This window comes from Myotis myotis, unplaced genomic scaffold (genome assembly GCF_014108235.1).
Source record: "Myotis myotis isolate mMyoMyo1 unplaced genomic scaffold, mMyoMyo1.p scaffold_m19_p_6, whole genome shotgun sequence".
NCBI classification, from domain to species: Eukaryota; Metazoa; Chordata; class Mammalia; order Chiroptera; family Vespertilionidae; genus Myotis; species Myotis myotis.
The window spans coordinates 51,579,119-51,597,496 of record NW_023416368.1 but is presented as its reverse complement, the minus strand read 5'-3'; the positions used below and the strand labels follow the sequence as shown (position 1 = coordinate 51,597,496).

The 18,378-nt window shown below is 37.9% G+C and overlaps 1 protein-coding gene across 3 annotated transcripts in view; it reads right to left on the bottom strand.

Moving 5' to 3' along the window:
• Positions 1-16,825, bottom strand: part of SMARCA5 (SWI/SNF related, matrix associated, actin dependent regulator of chromatin, subfamily a, member 5) — a 38,469-nt gene extending 21,644 nt beyond the window's left edge. The window contains exons 1-9 of one of the 3 annotated variants that reach the window (XM_036312388.1): positions 16,262-16,825; positions 12,572-12,646; positions 9,457-9,623; positions 7,320-7,420; positions 5,494-5,594; positions 4,581-4,760; positions 3,298-3,453; positions 3,079-3,210; positions 1,745-1,813 (exon numbers count right to left, since the gene is read on the bottom strand). In XM_036312388.1, coding sequence (XP_036168281.1) covers positions 1,745-1,813; positions 3,079-3,210; positions 3,298-3,453; positions 4,581-4,760; positions 5,494-5,594; positions 7,320-7,420; positions 9,457-9,623; positions 12,572-12,646; positions 16,262-16,438 — 1,158 coding nt within the window. In that variant the 5' untranslated portion in view covers positions 16,439-16,825. The remainder of the gene's footprint in view (positions 1-1,744; positions 1,814-3,078; positions 3,211-3,297; positions 3,454-4,580; positions 4,761-5,493; positions 5,595-7,319; positions 7,421-9,456; positions 9,624-12,571; positions 12,647-16,261) is intronic. The other 2 variants (XM_036312386.1, XM_036312387.1) reach the window with 2 other exon arrangements.
• Between the last annotated feature and the right edge of the window lie 1,553 nt (positions 16,826-18,378).

The following is an 18,378-nucleotide window of genomic DNA, read 5'->3' as shown; positions in this document are numbered from 1 at the left end:
CTTTAGGGGTCAAACGACCCTTTCACAGGGGTCGCCTAAGACCATCGGAAAACACATATATAATTTACATATTGTTTTTGTGATTAATCACTATGCTTTAATTATGTTCAATTTGTAACAATAAAATTGGGGGTCACCACAACATGAGGAACTGTGTTAAAGGGTCAAGGCATTAGGAAGGTTGAGAACCATTGATCTAGAAGGTATTATACTAAGTCAGATAGAGAAAGACTAAGAACATACGATTTCATATATATGTGGCATCTAAATAACAAAATATAAACAAACAAAACAGAAACAGACTAATAGTTACAGAGAACAAACCAAGAGTTGCCAGAGAGGAGGGTGGGGCTGAGTGAAAAAGGTGAAGGGATTACAAACTACAAATTGGTTGTTACAAAATAATCATGGGGATGTAAAGTACAGCATGGAGAATATAGACAATCCTATATAATAAAAGCATAGTATGCAAAATGTCCGCTTGACCAGAGTTCTTCTGGGAGTTCGACCAGGGGGCAGGCTGGCCAGGGGAAAGGAGGGAGCATTTGGCCAGCAGCCGGCAGCCACTAGGGGCCTACCACTAGGGCCTCTAAGTAATATAATAACTATGTATGGTGTCAGATGGATACTGGATTTATTGGGGTAATCACTTCGTAAATTGTGTAAGTGTCTAACCCAGCGGTTCTCAACCTGTGGGTCGCGACCCCTTTGGGGGTTGAATGACCCTTTCACAGGGGTCGCCTAAGACCATCGGAAAACATCTATATAATTACATATTGTTTTTGTGATTAATCACTATGCTTTAATTATGTTCAATTTGTAACTATGAAAATACATCCTGCATATCAGATATTTACATTACGATTCGTAACAGTAGCAAAATTACAGTTATGAAGTAGCAACGAAAAAGATTTTATGGTTGGGGGTTACCACAAAATGAGGAATTGTATTAAAGGGTCGCAGCATTCGAAAGGTTGAGAACCACTGCTCTTAGCCTTAGAGGGACACATGTAACGGAACATATGTAAGGGAACATATGTAGCGCATACAGACATCTTTGCTTGTCACAAACGGGAGCTTGCTTACTGGTATCTCTGGTAGAAGTGTCAGGATGCCATTACACAGGAAAATCAGCTTCCTCCTCCCCCAAAGAATTATCCTGACTTGGAATGTCAATAAAAGTTGATTATATACCTTGCTTACAAGGTCTGGCTTTATCCTGTTGGCCAGGATTTCTTTATCTGGGGGTCTATTAGATAAATTTTTCTATCTACCAGCTTTTACTTGTGAATCTTCATAGCAAGGAAAACTCTGCTCACAATGCACCATCAGCAATTGCTTATACACAGTCATTGGATTTAAGAACTGAACGGATGGAGCTTTAAGCCTTTCAGAATGAAACCTGATACAGATTCTTCTACAGAATGTAAATGGAATTAACCTTTGAAAACTTGTCTATGTTAATCTTTATGCAACTCTTCTTTTCCCCCACTGTACTTCTTTTTAACCCTAAGGGATTACTTTTTCCAATCACTAATTCAGGATTGCATACAAGGTCCTAACACTAAAAATGCCATACATGACTCCTTCCCCCATTATAAGATCAAATCATTAAGTAGCAGGATTCAAACAGACCGGATTCTAAAGCCACTATATTTTGTTAACAGAGAAGTAATCCACTAATTTAAATCTCTATCATTATTCCCATTTAGAAATGTGTCTTAATCATACTGTAAATACTTACCATGTGAAGCCTCTCAACTAGCTTTTGATCCCCAAGGCAATTGTTTGTATCAAACCAGGAATCAAAGTCCTAGATTAACAAACAAAACATATGCTAAAATCAGAGGTAATAATACAAATATCCTATTATGCTAGCTATAGCACTGATTTCTAGAACTGTTTAATATTTGAGTTGTGAACCACAAAAATCATTTCGTTTTAATCCCCTATTTTTCATAGGTGCACTATTGTTAGCAAATAATTTTATAACTAGTTTGAAAATCATATTATTTCCAAACATTTAAAAAAAAAAAATCAAGACGACAATTTTCAGTGAAAATAGTTGGAAAGCAACTATAAAAATAACTAGAAAATTAATATTCTTGAAATATATCCTGTTTCAGAAAAGCTTAAAAATTAAAATCACACTCTAGCCGGTCTGGCTCAGTGGATAGAGCGTCGGCCTGTGGACTGAAGGGTCCCAGGTTCAATTCCGGCCAAGGGCGTATGCCCGGGTTGCAGGCTCCAACCCCAGTGGGGGCCGTTGCAGGAGGCAGCCAATCAATGATTCTCTCTCATTGATGTTTCTAGCTCTCTCTCCCTCTCCCTTCCTCTCTGAAATCAATAAAGAAATATATTTTTCATATAAGCATAACCAATGGACATAAGACACTGGGGGATAGGGGAGGCTAGGGGACTGTCTAGGGCGGGGGGATAAAATGGACACATATGTAATACCCTTTGTAATACTTTAAGCAATAAAAAATAAAAATTTAAAAAAAAAAAAAACTAAAAAAAAAGAAATATATTTTTTAAAAAAAATTAAAATCACTTTAGAGTTTGTTCTCTAAGACCACACGGACTGTGGTAGGCAGTTAGAGGAGCAGAGCAAGGACGATGGGCCAGGTACAAAAGGTGACCAGGGTGAAAACCCCTGGGTGCCTAGCAAAGGGCAATTATAGGGTGGGACCTCACCCCCAGGGTGATCTTTCTTCCCCTAGCACATTCCTGGTCATGGGATTGGCACTCTGACCTTTTTCCCTAGAGATAACATCTAGGCCTTAGTTGTATTTCAGCTCCAGGCACAGAAAAGCAGCAAAACCAGACAAGCAACACTGTGGCCAAGGATGACCTCAGGAACAGCTGCACAGAATAATGACTCCCTGCCCTGGTGCCTACCCTGAAAGGATAGACTTGGAAAGCTGCTGAATATTCATTCTATTGAGCTCTTCCCCTGTCACCTCCCCTAAAACCTTTAGGAGTGCTGAAAAGCAGGCCAATTATATTACAAGAAAATGAATAACATTTAAATAAAACCATTATTAGTCCAACCAGAGAACAATTAGAAATACTTACATCAGCTGAATTAAAGACATCTGGCAACAAAAAATTAAGAAGTGACCAGAGCTCATGCAAGTTGTTTTGAAGAGGTGTTCCAGTTAGTAATAGTCGATTTGTAGTCTTGAATTCCCTCACTATTTCAGACAACTAAAAGAACCAAGATCATCATTAGTATGTTCTGCATGTTGATCACATAATGGCACAAATAATATTCACACCTAAATATCAAATTACCTTAGATTTTTCATTTTTGATCCTGTGAGCTTCATCTATAACTAAGTACCTCCAATTAAATTTTTTGAAAACAGACTTCTCTTTGATAAGCATTTCATAAGATGTTACACATACATCCCATTCTCCTGGTAATAAAACGTCTCTGACAAAAGCAGCCTGTGTAGCAAGACCAAAAAAAAAAAAAAATACATCATGCAGAAATAAACTATATATCAAATTTGTTGGTGACTAGTAATCTAATACACAAAAGTGGTGGGAATATTAAAAAGGGCTAGTTATCTATATTATGCATGGTTTCTTATCACTAAAGTTAATTTCATTAGTCATTTAAGTGTTGAAGCCATTTAGTAAAAAATAACTGACAATATTAATCAGGGCAAAATTCAACAGACTAACTCTTAAAATGTTTTCTTTCTCAGATTCCACTAGGTCCTGAAATTCTTAGAAGACAGGTTTAGGAAAAAGGGGGATGGGTCTGACATACTGAAAGACAGTGGACTAAAGGATAGTTTGCAGTAAGCATTTTCATGCCTTTCATGTTTATGGACTGTAGTAAGACATTGTATTACTATTCTCATCTTACAAGTAAGGAAAGTGAAGCAAATAGTGGTTAAACAATTGGGCTCCAAAACATAAAAACCAATTTGGTAACTTAAAATACTCAAAGTATCCCTAAAGGGAGGAAAAAATATCAAGAATCATCACTGATAACCAAAAAAAGGGAAAACAAAATTAAGCATATAATCTTTCAGTACAGGTTGAGTAAATTTTTAAATCTAAGGTTTATGTTTTTAACAATATTATTTCCATTTCTTCTAAAAGGATGTCAAATTGATAAACATTTTAACTTTATTTCGATAGCTATCATACCAACTCACCAAATTACTATAATTAACTTAGTCCATTTTAAAAAATTACTATTTTATGACTATTAACATTATATGCTCCAATCCAAAAAACTGACTCCTTACATTTCCAACCACCTCACACACTTATCTTCTTTTAAAAACAAGAAAATGTTTCTAGAATGAGAACACAGCCTTTGATTTTATACAACCACCCCCAAAAGAAGGAAAAAAAACTATATTCTCATAGCTCTCTCTAGTCTATAAATCCTTTTCCCCAATATGATTCTTAACCCCTAAGGCAATACTACATTTGTAAATTACTAATATTTGTAAAGACCAAGTTTATTATGGACCTCTGCTCTTTTATCCCTCCTCTAGCTATTCCCTCTGCACCAAACCTAAATTCTTTTAATATCAAAAATACTAGAAACTTACTCTTTGTTCTTTATCTCCTATTAAACAAACAGATCTAAGTGTTGGTACCCATCTCTTGAATTCACTCATCCAGTTGTGTAATGTAGACTTAGGAACCAAAACCATGTGAGGGCCAGGAATGTTTCTATAGTGTTTCATGTATCCAAGAAGAGAAATTGTTTGAAGAGTCTTTCCCAAGCCCTGAAAGATTTCAGAATAACCACAAAGTAATTAAAAACAACAACAACAACAAAAACAGACTTCCATATTTATGCTTTCTGACATATTCATTTAAAAGAAAAGCTATGTGTTTTTAATAGCTAACAAATGACAAAGATTTGATATGTGTCACGTTTATGATTGTTGTGTCATTTAAATCTTTACAAGTCTGTGAAGGAGGTCACCAAACAGAGCTACGGAAACCCATTTCTTTTGACTCCATACTTTCTCCAAACAATTGAATGTTTTATCACTATAGGTATATGGAAATGTTTTTAAACATTCACTACATAACTAGTAAGTAAACAAGAGATAAAATGTTTTATGAGACAGAACTGCACAAACTGCCCCCTGAAAAAAATATTTATTGATGATAAATTAAACATTCAATGACCTCAGTTGTTTCCTATAGAAGTGGGGGAAAATGGCAAAATCATTACATTACAAAAGTCAACCAAAAGCATGTTTCTCAAAATGTATTTTTTAAATGTATTACTTTCATAGATAATGAGTAATTCCTCACAATTGAAATATAGATTCCACTTTATGAACAAAAGCAAGCTGCTTATATCAGTTTGTCAGAGAATTAGTTTGCTAACAGTTCTAGATTGTAATAAAAAAAAAACTATGTTATACTGTCTTCACTTTTACAAACATAATGGTATAAATTTTAAATTGCAAAATAACACCTTCTAAAAAACTACCAAATACATACCATTTCATCTGCAAGGATACCATTGATTCCATTCTCATACAAAGAAATGAGCCAATTTAATCCCCGGACTTGATAATCTCTCAGTTTACCCCACTTTACATCTAAAAACAAAAGAAAAAACAAATACATATTTTAAAGACAAGAAATATAGGTAGGCAGTACCCTTCATCTATCTGATACTCAGAGGTTTAACTTGGGCCTACATGTCTTTACTCTTTCTTTACTAGATTTTAGAACGGGAAATTTGAAAAGTTCCAATTTTGCAAGTCCCTGGAGGCAGTGACTGTGGTCTTGAGTGAAGTAGGAATAGATGGATAGGAAAGATAACCAGATGTAGGAGACATGACTGTAGACACAATACCCACCAAACACTCGGGTTCCTGTGCTACCCATTTTTTGGTCCTGGAGGCTCTTATTTCCTTTTTTAATGTCATCACAAATGTTTCTAACCAAGTGTTTTTACCTTTCATGATGATCCAAATAGAGGTTCTCAGAGGATTTTATTTCCCTAACTAAGGGAAAATAGAAAACAAAAAGACTGCTTTTCCTTTATCCTTTTAAGTTACTTTTCCAATAGTTCCTACAAAGGGATACTATCGCCCTGGCTGGGTGGCTCATTTGTTTGGAGTGTCATCTCACACACCAAAAGGTTGCAGGTTCAATCCCGTCAGGGCACATATGGGAGGCAACCGATTAATGTTTCTCTCACATCAATGAAATGTCTTTCTTTCTCTCTCTCTCTCTCTTTCTCCCCCCACCCCCCAACCTTCCTCTCGCTCTAAAATCAATAAACATATCCTCAGGTGAGGATAAAAAAAAAAAAGAGAGAGACGATCTCTCTTTCAGGGTTTACTACATATCCCTCCCCCCTCCCCTATTACCAAGTACTCTATATACATCCCAATCACCTGATTTTTTTAAAGTTAGTGCATTCAGTATCCCCATCCTCTTTCAAAAAACACTACTTCAGGATGAAAAGCTAACCAATGTTGGGAAAAATAGTTACATGTAGGAATGTGAGAAAGAAATAACCCAAATAATTCAATTTCCTTCCCCCTTGTACCATACAACTGTCTCTGGCCTCTAGCATCATGAAAAGAAATGAAACTGGGTACTCTATAAACCCCCCTTAAAAAGTGAAAGTACACACTACACAAATTGCTGAATTTCTAACCAGATTTTGTCTTGCCTCAAGTTCAATTTCCAAAGAATTCAAGTTAACAGCAATAAAAAAAAAATCCAAACAGCATGTCATATATGTATGTGTGTGTGTATATGTGTATATATATATATATATTTATATTTAAATATAAAAACTATTTCTAGTGTTACATATTCATTAAGGCAACAATTAACACAATGGCATTTTATGCCCCTTTGAAATTAGCACCTCTATCACAATATACTATCATTTCCATTAAAAAAATCTGAAGTTTATTTCACAACCAGTGAAATAAATTTCAAAAGACTACTAAACATTCCCTTTATAAATTACAGCCAAGATAAATCCAAAACATTAACCAAAGGATGTCTCAAAAGGAGATTTTTCACCCTAGCCAGTTTGGCTCTGTGGAGAGCATTGGCCTGAGAACTAAAGGGTCCCAGGTTTGATTCAGGTCAAGGGTATGTACCTTGGCCCTGGTCGGGGCACGTGCAGTAAGCAACCAATTGATGTGTCTCTCACATCAATGTTTCTCTCTCTCTTCCCCTCCTTTCCACTCTCTCTAAAAATCAATGGAAAAATATTCTCAGGTGAGAATTAACAACAAAAAAAGGGGGGTGAGGGAGTTTTCTAAAAATCAAGTAATTAAGTTCATAATACATACATGAAGGAGAGTCTTCAAATCGAGTACAAACATTAGTTGCTTTGGAGCTTTCTGTTAATAGTTCTTCATCCTCCTCTTGCTCAGTTCTACGGTGTCGATAACTATTAAGTTTAAAATAAAACCAAGTGTTATCAGTTTTGGCTGTAATTTTAACTAGCTGCAACTATTTCAACGTTAACAGTTTAGTTGACTGACCAAAATCCCATAATAGTAATTAAAAAATAGTATTTAAGTGAACAATCGAAATAGTTAGTAAATTTAAACTGGAAATGTTTTACAAGGTTTTCTAAAATATAGAATTGTTTAAACAAAGTAGTACCCTAAGTTAACCAGAACCAATAAACTTAAATGTGATCATTTATTTTCAAGGAAATATGCAGTCAGTTAAACCTCATAATTTGTATTTCAAAGTTACCTTTTTATGTATTTTTATCAGGAAAAAAGTTCCAGAAATCACATTTTTAAAACTACTATTTTCACCAAAAGCTGCAGAATATGCAGAATAGACACATAGGAACTTAAGCAATGACTCTTAACCATAGATTCATCAGAATTACGCAAAGGTTTTTGATTACACAACCCCAGATTCAATATCCCAAGAGTCAGATACTAGTACATCCCTTTACAAACTAATTTTCTTAAGTCATAATAATGCCAGATGTCTTAATCCCGAAAGGGCTTAAGAAATAAAGTAAATTTTAGGTTAGCAAAACTAGTTACTCTCCAATTCTGAAGCATACAATTTTACACCTTTATACTTCTAAATGTTCTCACTTAAACTAGAAAATAGCAGATTATGCCACTATTATGACCTCTAAATCTAATTTATAGCTTAATTTCTACCAAGGGAAGAAAAGGAATCTATTGACTGAGGTGCTCTTTCACTAATAACCCTAACAAGTAGACCAAGCTAAACAATTTTGTATTTACTATAGAATATCTAGATCTCATCTTAATAGAAGTGTTTTTCATGACACCATATTGACTACCCTATTACATATCCACTATAGTTCATATTTCTAGAGGATGAGACCAATGCCATTTAAACAGCTGCAAACTTAAGTCTGAAGCAATTTAAACACATCTGAAGTATAATGTTCTCTCTTATGAAGTTTCATAAGTATTAAAACAATAGCATTCTAGTTGTATACAATGGATAAGGAACAAAATATATTGGATGAGTGGAAAATCCAAATAAAATGCGGTCTTATGCTTATGTTTTCGATGATAATCCCTTTAAGAGAGATTATACTTCCCATGCTTCTGTAAATTATGTAGTAAGTTTAAGATGGTTGATAACAGTTTGTAATTTCCTCTTTTAGATAACCTTGAGTATTTTCATTCCTTACTTACCACATTTCATTTTTCACACAACCATTTAGGGCAGTAGTTCTCAACCTTCCTAATGCCTCGACCCTTTAATACAGTTCCTCATGTTGTGGTGACCCCCAATTTCATTGTTACAAATTGAACATAATTAAAGCATAGTGATTAATCACAAAAACAATATGTAATTATGTATGTGTTTTCTGATGGTCGTAGGTAACCCCTGTGAAAGGGTCGTTTGACCGCCCCAAAGGGGTCGCGACCCACAGGTTGAGAACCGCTGATCTAGGGAGTTGAGACTGCCTTATATCTATTAATTATTACTAATTAAACATCTTAGTTATCCAACTAGCACAAAAATTCTAAAGCAGAATTAATATATTCAACATAAAATAGTTATTTCACACTTTGAATATCTTGACATGTCAATTGTGTAAAGACAACTAAGTATGTAACAAAAATTTTAAACAAATTGCTGTGGCAAAAATCATCATAATAGTCCACAGATCAGCAGAGACTTAACCTCTGCATTTGTTTCCTCTCCAAGGAACAGCATAAATAGCATAAAGTTTGAATTCCCTACTCAATATAGTTGTTGCAATCCACAAACTGTATAATGCTATAAAAAAATAAGGCATTATAAAGATATATTTATTTATTTATACATGTATGAATACATCCTGCCCAAACCAATGGGGGCCAAATAAATAACAGAATTAAAACAATTTTTTAAATGAAATGATTTTAAGCTTCTAATAAAGATTATAAAAATAAATCTGAGTCCAACTATGAAGTATAAACCATTACTCACTCGCCAACTGATAGCAAATTCTGTTTCTCATCCTTTTTGATTCGTGGGCGCCCTGGTTTCATCTTTAACGGTGAGGTTGGAGTCTTCTGAGCAGCAGGCTGAATGAAATGTGCAAACAGCTCTGTCTGCTTTAATAAATACTCAAATCTATTTGCTCTGTCAGTTTGCTGCAAAAAATTTTGAGACACATTTTGTTAGATTAATATAAATTACTTCAGAAATCAGTTTTAACATGTCTCCATACAATGAACACAGCAATAAAAAGGAACAAGCTACCGATACATGCAACAACATAGATTAGTTTCAGAAGCTTTATGCTATATAAAAGAAACCAATCACATATGACTGACTATACATACTGTATGACTCTACTTTTATAAAATTCTAACTAATGATAGAACGCAGATCTGAAGTAGCAAGGGGAAGAGGGCAGGAGCAAACTTTTTTGAGATGATGGAACTGTTTACATCATAATTGTAGTGGTGGTTAAATGACTACGAATGTGTACCAAAACTTGAATTAAGAACTTAACATTGTTGTGTAAAAATTATACTCCAACAGAGCTGACCAAAAATAGCAAATGCAAATTTAGAAGACATAATGTAATATAAGTTAATTTATCCAAAAGTGGAGAAAAATGCATTGGTCATTAATCAGTTAGGCTGTGCCAATTTTAAATAGGTATCAAGCATGGAAAGCACCGATTCAGTTCATTAATTATCCATTAACCCAATGCAGGTTTAATACTATTTCTTCCTTTCATATCTAACATCTGTCATTTTCAACAGTCCCTAGTATCACACCAAGAATGAAATAATTTGAACAGAAAAATTTAAGATCCTTGAAATCAAGTTTTTACAAAAATAAACAATGAAATCTAAAGTCATTAGGCAACAGACCCTTTGCAGACACACTAGTATTTTGGTTTTAAAAAGGGGAAACAAGAGCCCTAGCAGGTTTGGCTCAGTGGATGCATCTGCCTGTGGACTGAAGGGTCCCGGGTTCAATTCCTATCAAGGGCACATGGCCAGGTTGCAGGCTCAATCCCCAGTGGGGGTCATGCAGGAGGCAGCTGATCAATGATTCTCTCTTATCACTGACCTTTCTATTTCCCTCCCTCTCCCTTCCTTCTCTGAAATCAATAAAAATACATTTTAAAAAAATAATAACAATAAAAAGGGGAAACAAGAGCAACAAATAGAGAAACCAGTTATTTTTTAAATATCAGTTTTACAATGAATTTTACAAAGACCTTTTACCTAGCAAGCAAACACCAGAGGCATCCATATACCACTGCATTGTAAAAGCTATGTAATTTTTTTTAAAAATCACACCAATATAAAAACTGAAGGCCAGCCCTAACCGGTTTGGCTCAGTGGATAGAGCATCGGTCTGTGGACTGAAGGGTCCCAGGTTCGATTCTGGTCAAGGGCATGTACCTGGGTTGCGGGCACATCCACAGTAGGGAGTGTGCAGGAGGCAACTGATCGATTATTTCTCTCTCTCATCAATGTTTCTAACTCTCTATTCCTCTCCCTTTCTCTCTGTAAAAAATCAATAAAATATATTAAAAAAAAACAAAAAAAAACCGAAGGCCAATTTGCTACCAGCAAGGCACATGGTGAGAATGTTTCGTTAAGTCAAAAAATGACAGTCTTCTTAATTCATATATAATCGAAGAAAAGCCAAGAACATGCAACTAGAAGATACTGGGTCTAAAAAAAGACTATCCAATTGTTGCAATTATTTGAAATCAAGAGAAATACGCTCTGGAAATAAATTTAGATAGGTTAAAACGTAGCCATTTTAAGGTAAAAACTATTCTACATTCTTCAAATCACTGAGTAAGTATTCTTCACTTCTTTCACATTATCATCTTACGTAGCTGTTCAACAAATACTTCTATCAGAAAAGATACTTTGTCTCTTTATGAAGTTTTCATTATAAGTCTAATATCAAAAACAAACATAATAGGTAAATTATGTTAAATTGTCAGAAAGTAATAAATGCTCAGGGGTAAAATGGTTGGAGGCATTTGGGCTACAAATAAATATGGCAGATGAAAACCAATGATAAGGATAAAAAATATCTAGGAAGAAATGTTCAGAAAGTAATGAACAAAAGAAAAGTCAAGTAAATAGGATATCATCAAAGAAAAAAGGGTCTCTCTGGCAAGTAAAAAATCTGAGGCATGGTCAATAATGTGAAAGTTAAGTGAGATCAGGGAGAATGAAGCTAAAATTAAGCCACAGAATTGGCAATTAGAATCACTAACACAGTGTTAATAGCAAAATCTAAATTGTGACAGTTAAAGGAATGAATGGAAAAAGTAGAGCTGGCAACTATCTCTTTTTCTGTAAATAAGTTTGACAACAAATAAAGGAGATGGAACAGTTACAGGTACACACACATTTAAATTTAAAGCTTTTTGTAAATGCTGGTTAAATGACACACAACAAAAGTTTCCTAGAGGATATGAAATGTGAGCTGGGTCTTTCAAGGATTCAATTATAACATCATGTCCTCTTTTGTAAAGATCCCATGCATACTGAATGCTATGAGCAAGGAGCTTATATTATTCACTTTAATAACAATTTCTCTGGCCGAAACCGGTTTGGCTCAGTGGATAGAGCGTCGGCCTGCGGACTGAAGGGTCCCAGGTTCGATTCCGGTCGGGGGCATGTACCTGGGTTGCGGGCATATCCCCAGTAGGAGATGTGCAGGAGGCAGCTGATCAATGTTTCTCACTCATCGATGTTTCTAACTTTCTATCTCTCTCCTTTCCTCTCTGTAAAAAATCAATAAAATATATTTAAAAAAAACAAACAACAAAAAAAAAACAATTTCTCTGGTCTTTAACTCATCTCACTGATGCTAAATTTTAAAATAAAGGGGGTTTTAACACAATCCATATAATTACATAGTATTATGTGAATTCATGTAAGACTTCTATATTTGCTCTATATAGGCAAATAAGATACAGGTTAAAGAATCCCATGTTATACATTTCAATTGGCTATCTATGCCTAAATTAAATAGAACAGAAGTTTGGTATAGTCAATCACCTAATAAAAAGTTATTATTATAGACTCTATTCATATAACCTAGAACATACCATTTTTTCTTCATAGGTTGGATCCGGTTCTTGGATTTCTTTTTGCTTTCCAGGAGATGCATCATCAAATACTTCCTGGTAGGAGGGAAAAATCATGGATTGTTTTTCAATTGTCAACACACCATTTTTAGACTGATTTCTGCCCAAAACACATTATAAGTAACATATTCTTGTCCCAGATAATTAAATGGCTATCACTAACCTTATAGAAAACCTTGATGAAATGTAACACCAAAATGATACAACCTATATATTAACCCACGTATGTAAACAGCCTGGCTACTGACAATAAAACAGATTATTATCTACAACATCCTAGAACAAAATTATCTTCAGCAAATCTATTTCTTTTTCTAATAAAAATTATGAGATCAAATTAAACAGTATAAAAAGTGAAGAAAATGTTTCTTTTTACAGTCAAACCTCAATTCTCGAACATCTCCCATCCTGAACAATTCCTTCTCAACTTGACAACCCTTTCATGCTTATACCTGTATGATGTCACACATCTCTCAGGCAAAAAAAAAAAAAAAAAAGAAGAGAATTCTCAAGTATGCGTCAATTTATTGCTGTGAATATTTCTGTGGGTTTTTTTTTTTGCTTTTGTTGCTGATTATTAAGTTTTCATTTTTTACTGTACATTTCCTTTTTGTTAAATTTTCAATTACATTTCATGTCCTTTTTGTTTTAAAGTATTATTTATAGATCAAACAGTACAGTAGACATGTAGTGTATATAAGAAAGGTTACAAAAGGGAATCATTTGGGGGTCCAGAACGGATTAATTCCATTTACATTATTTCTAATGGGAAAAAAATGCTTCAGTTTTCAAACAGCCTTCTGTAACGAATTAAATTCGGGAAACAAGGTTCCACTGTAATCACAAAATTGCAGTATCAACTATGCTACAATACAAATGTACACCTGGGAAGTAGTAGTATTTAGTCAACCTGATTTCTATCTTTCGGAATATTGCAAAAAATTTTTCATGTTGCTTAAGTTGAATACAGTCTGATTCCTAAATTGGTAATAAATGTGTTACTCTTGCAAATTTATTCTTCCTGGTATTAAAAATGCCACAAACCACATAAAAAAAACAATACAGTACTAACTTCTACACTGCAAAGTTCTAAACATCTATTTAAAAAACAACATAAGGTCCAGCCCATGTAGCTCAGTGGTTGAGCATCCACCTATGAACCACAGTTGAATTCCCGGGCAGAGCACAAGCCTGGGTTGCGGGCTCAATCCCCAGCAGGCAGCATGCAATAGGCAGTAGATGGATGTGATGTTTCTTATAGATGTTTCTCCTTCCCCCCCTCTCTCTAAAACGCAATAAAAGCCTATTTAAAAACAAAAATAAAAAATATTTCTGTGACAGTCAGCTTTGTCAAAAAAAAAACACACCCACAACAAACCTGCTCTATATTCTATGTTCAAACACGAAAAGGGCATTAAAGTTTTTTTCAACTGTGAAACATTATTGTCAGGAATTATAACACATTTATGCTCAAACCTGGTTTTTACCAGTAAACCTCAATGATTTCTAAATTCAGTTTAAAAAAAAACACTGAAGGTACATTTATTTTAAAAGACACACAAAAAAATCACACTATAATATGAAAAAAACAATTAGTGAAAGACTAATAAAAGATAAAATTAGTAATATTCCTATACCGAGAAGTTTGAAATAACTAAGTCATTCTTCAGTAAATAAAACTGTCAACTATCTTTTTTAAAAGAATATGACAGGACACATGTTGGAAAAGGGTCAGTTTCAGAGCCAGACCTAGGTTCTATGACAGGTTCTACTTTCCCATTGGGCAAAGAAAAGTATCGCTGACTTCATATGGTTATCAGATCAATATTCATACTAACTTTAACTCAATTTTAAAAACAGCAACTGAACAAAATATTTATTTTAGGCTTTAAATTACTATTTTCTGATGTTTAAATAATATCTCTAGTGAGAAATTGGTTGTTATTCCAAAATTTGAATGACAGATCCTCTTGAGAAGCTAACGGAGACTATGAACATCACTTTGTAAACTGTTCATTTAGATACACTATTTCAGTGTCACAGATTTTCAACCCCCATTACGCCATGGAGCAGATTAAACAGCCCTGGTGATCCAAAAGAACCATTTAAAACCTTAAGGGGGAAAAAATAGGCATCAGTAGATAGGAATTTGAGGCAAATTTCAAATCACTTAAAAGTACAGAATATCAGGTGTCCTATTCCCCTAACACCTACCAAACCACTCAAAGTTCTCTTTAAAATAACACAGCCCTAGCCAGTCTGGCTTAGTGGACAGAGCGGGGGCCCGCGGACCAAAGGGTGCCGGTTTGATTCTGGTCAAGGGCACGCAACTGGGTGGCAGGCTCTGCCCTGGCCTGGGCCCCCGTCAGGGCGCGTGCAGGACACAACCAGTCAATGTGTTTCTCTTCCACTCTCTCTAAAAACCAATGAAAAAATATCCTCGGGTGAGGATGAACAAAACAAACAAAAACTAGTAACACAATGTTACTTCACCCCAAACTAGACCTTTGGTGACCAAATAAACTATTGCGCCAAATGCTACAATGGTAAACGGCGCTACGGGTTCCTTACTGTGTCAACTCTGCATCAAGGTTCATTTTGAGAGCAGCATTACCTTCATGCTGCCTACCCAAGGATGGAAGGATCCCAGAAACCTTTGGGCCTAACTAACGCCTACACAGACTGAAGGCCAAGAATAAAATCTGGAAGAAGCACTTTGTTCCCAGACATCGCAAACCTTGGAGCACACCCAAGAGACCCGCCTGGCGCTCCCTCATCTGCCCACCCCCTCCCCCCACCCGCAGGACTCTCACCATCCCCCGGCCAACACCAGCCCAGAAGGCAGGCTCAGCAGCGAGCTGTACCAACCCCTCGCCCCCCAACCCGCCCCCAAAAAAGGCCAAGGCCCCAAAGGAGGAACAGAGCTGGATTGAAAGCCAACCCACCGACCCCGACCTACTAATTCATTCACCCACCCATCCACTCCCCCCTCACATTAGGGGGGGACGAGGGGGTCCAAGACACAGCTGCCACCGCCGGGCCGTTCCCCTCCCCAGGGGCACAGTGCCTGGGAGGGGCCACCATTCCCTCCGCCAGGGCAGCTGCGCCTCGCTCATCCCCACTGCGCACTCGGCCATCCAGCTCTCGCCATTGTTTTCTCCCCGGAACAGATACCGCCCCCGCAAGAACCGGGATTAAGAGAAGGAGGCCCGAGTCCGACGATGCGCAGCTTTTAAATGCACCCCCTCCTCCCCCCGCCCCCCGCCCCCCGCGTCTATCCCTCACTTGGAAGGGGACGCTCTCTCGCCCTTCCCCCAAGTTCAGTGAAACTAAAACCTTGGTTCCGAGATGGGGAGGAGATTATGGGAGTCTGGGGCAAACAAACGGGAAGGTCCCGCTCCGCCTCAGTAACCAAGAACATCTGTTTCCTAAGAGTCGTGGAAGATGTGGCAAGGTTCGCTTAAAAAAAAAAGTGCGGCGCCAAAAAGCCACAGTCCGCCTGGAAAGGTTAAGCACAGAAGGTGGAAGCATCATCTCGGGTCCAAAGGCCCGAGGCCGAGTTTGGGTGCCGAGGGGTCCGACCGCTAAAATGCGCGCAGGGCACCAGCTCCTCCTCTCCCACTGCGCGCCCTCCCCGGGCCGCACTCTCACCTCCATCTCCGAGTCCGCGGGGCCGGCGCCGGCCGCCGAGGGAGCCGCCTGGGCCGCGATGCCCTCGGGGCCGCCTTTGTTGCTGTTGCCGCTCCCGCTGCTGGCGGCCGAGGCTGCGGGCTTGGAAGGCGCGCTCTCGGGAGGCGGGGGTGGCGGAGGCTCGGCCGCGGACGACATGATGTTCCGTCTGCGTCACCCGCAGCCGCTGGGAGCCAGGCGCCGCAGGGATGAGGAGGCCTAGGCCGGGGCCGCTACGTCGCAAAGGACTGACGGGAGGGACGAGCGGGCTACCCCGATGCCCCGAGCGCCGGGATCCGCGGTGAGCCTGAGCCGAGCACCACTCTCCTCGTCCGCCGCTTCCGCCGGGCTGAGGTTCGGCCGATGCTGACCTCACGGCGGGAATCACGTCGACGGGAGTGGGCGGGGCCACCGGGTCACGGAGGTCAGGAAAGGCGGGCTGGTTTCCTGGAGGGTGGAGAGTTGAGGGAAAGGGAAAAGAAAGCCAAAGAAAGGCCGAGGCGAGGAAACAGACTCGCCGCTTCGTCTTCTTGGGTCGCTATCATCGATCTCGCCAGGATCCAGGACACTTATCTACGCCACTGACTTTCAACCCTCGCGAGATTGATAGTTGGCGAAGTGGCTGGGTTTCGGATGCGCATGCGCATTCTCCACGCCTTCCTCGTGGTCACGCCCCCTCCGGAGTGGGCGGCGCCTCGGTGCGGAGCGTGGTGGCTTAGGTTTAGGTTTGTGTGTGGGATCCGTGGACTGGACGCGAGCGCAGGCTTACACGTGTTCTTAACCGCCCAGTGTCTTCCGCCGCGGTGTCTTCTTGTCCCTGCGTCGCTCGCTGAGAACGTGCCCAGCTCCTGTGCCGCCTAATGAAACTTGGGTGACTGCGCTGGCCTTAACCCCAATCCTGCCTCCCCCTACCGGCGTGACGTCACGGCGTGACGACATTATGGTTATCCCAAGTGACGGTTCAGTTTTTTGTTGGGGAGGAGAAAGTACCCATTAGTGTGATTTTGTATTTTTAGTTTTCACGTTATTTATGTCAGTCATATCTAAATACATTCTATTTCCCCTCCATACACACTTAGATGATATTTCCTCTTAATTTATACGCTAAAAGTAAGCAAATTAAGTGCAGGCTACCTTAAGTGTATGAGTAACCAATAGATAAGGAAGAGAGACCATGGGTCATATCTTTTCCTCAACCATCAAATATTAAATAAAAATTTACGTTCTCAAGAAATGTTAACAGATAATCAACATTAATTATTTGCACAGCCTAATGATCTTGTGCACCTTAGATTCCAGTGCAGACTTCAGAACTTATTATCTGTGTGAATGCAGATGTTTTATAACTTATTTGAAATCAGTTTTCTCATCTTTTTATTATTACAGGCATACCTCAAATATATTGTGGGTTCAGTCCAGAGAGGCACCAAAGAGTGATTATTGCAATAAAGTGAATCACACAAATTTTTGGGTTTCCCAGTGCATATAAAAGTTATGCTTACAGTGTACTGTAGTCTATTAAACACATTGCGTACCACATAGAAATCTCTAAGACATACGCCAGGGACTGCACATTTTTGGGCAAACTGCACGTTATTTAAATCATCATAATGCACTTTAGGTGTTGTTTTTCAATAATTATAACATTTTTATTTACAAAAACAATTAAAGTGCCTATTACTTTTTAAACATATGGTACTGCCTAAAACATTTTCCTCTATGAAGAGGGACCAAACAAAATTTACATAAGTATCTAGATTCGCTCCTTTTTCCATGGGCTTGAAAAACGAGAACACTCGTGAGCGGTCCTTAACGGATGGCGCGCGAAACACGAGAAAACTGAGCGGTACAAAATGTGTTAAGTCTGAAATAGTACTATGTCTAAAAAAAAATTGCATGCCTTAATTGTGAATTACTTTTTTTAAAAAAATGCTAACCATCATCTGAGCTTTAACCGAGTCAATCTTTTTACCAGTAGAGGGTCTTGCCTCAATATTGATGGCTGTTAACTGATCAGAGGGGTGACACTGAAGGTTGGGGTGGCTCTGGCAATTTCTTAAAATAAGCCATCAATGAAGTTTGCCCATCAACTGACTCTT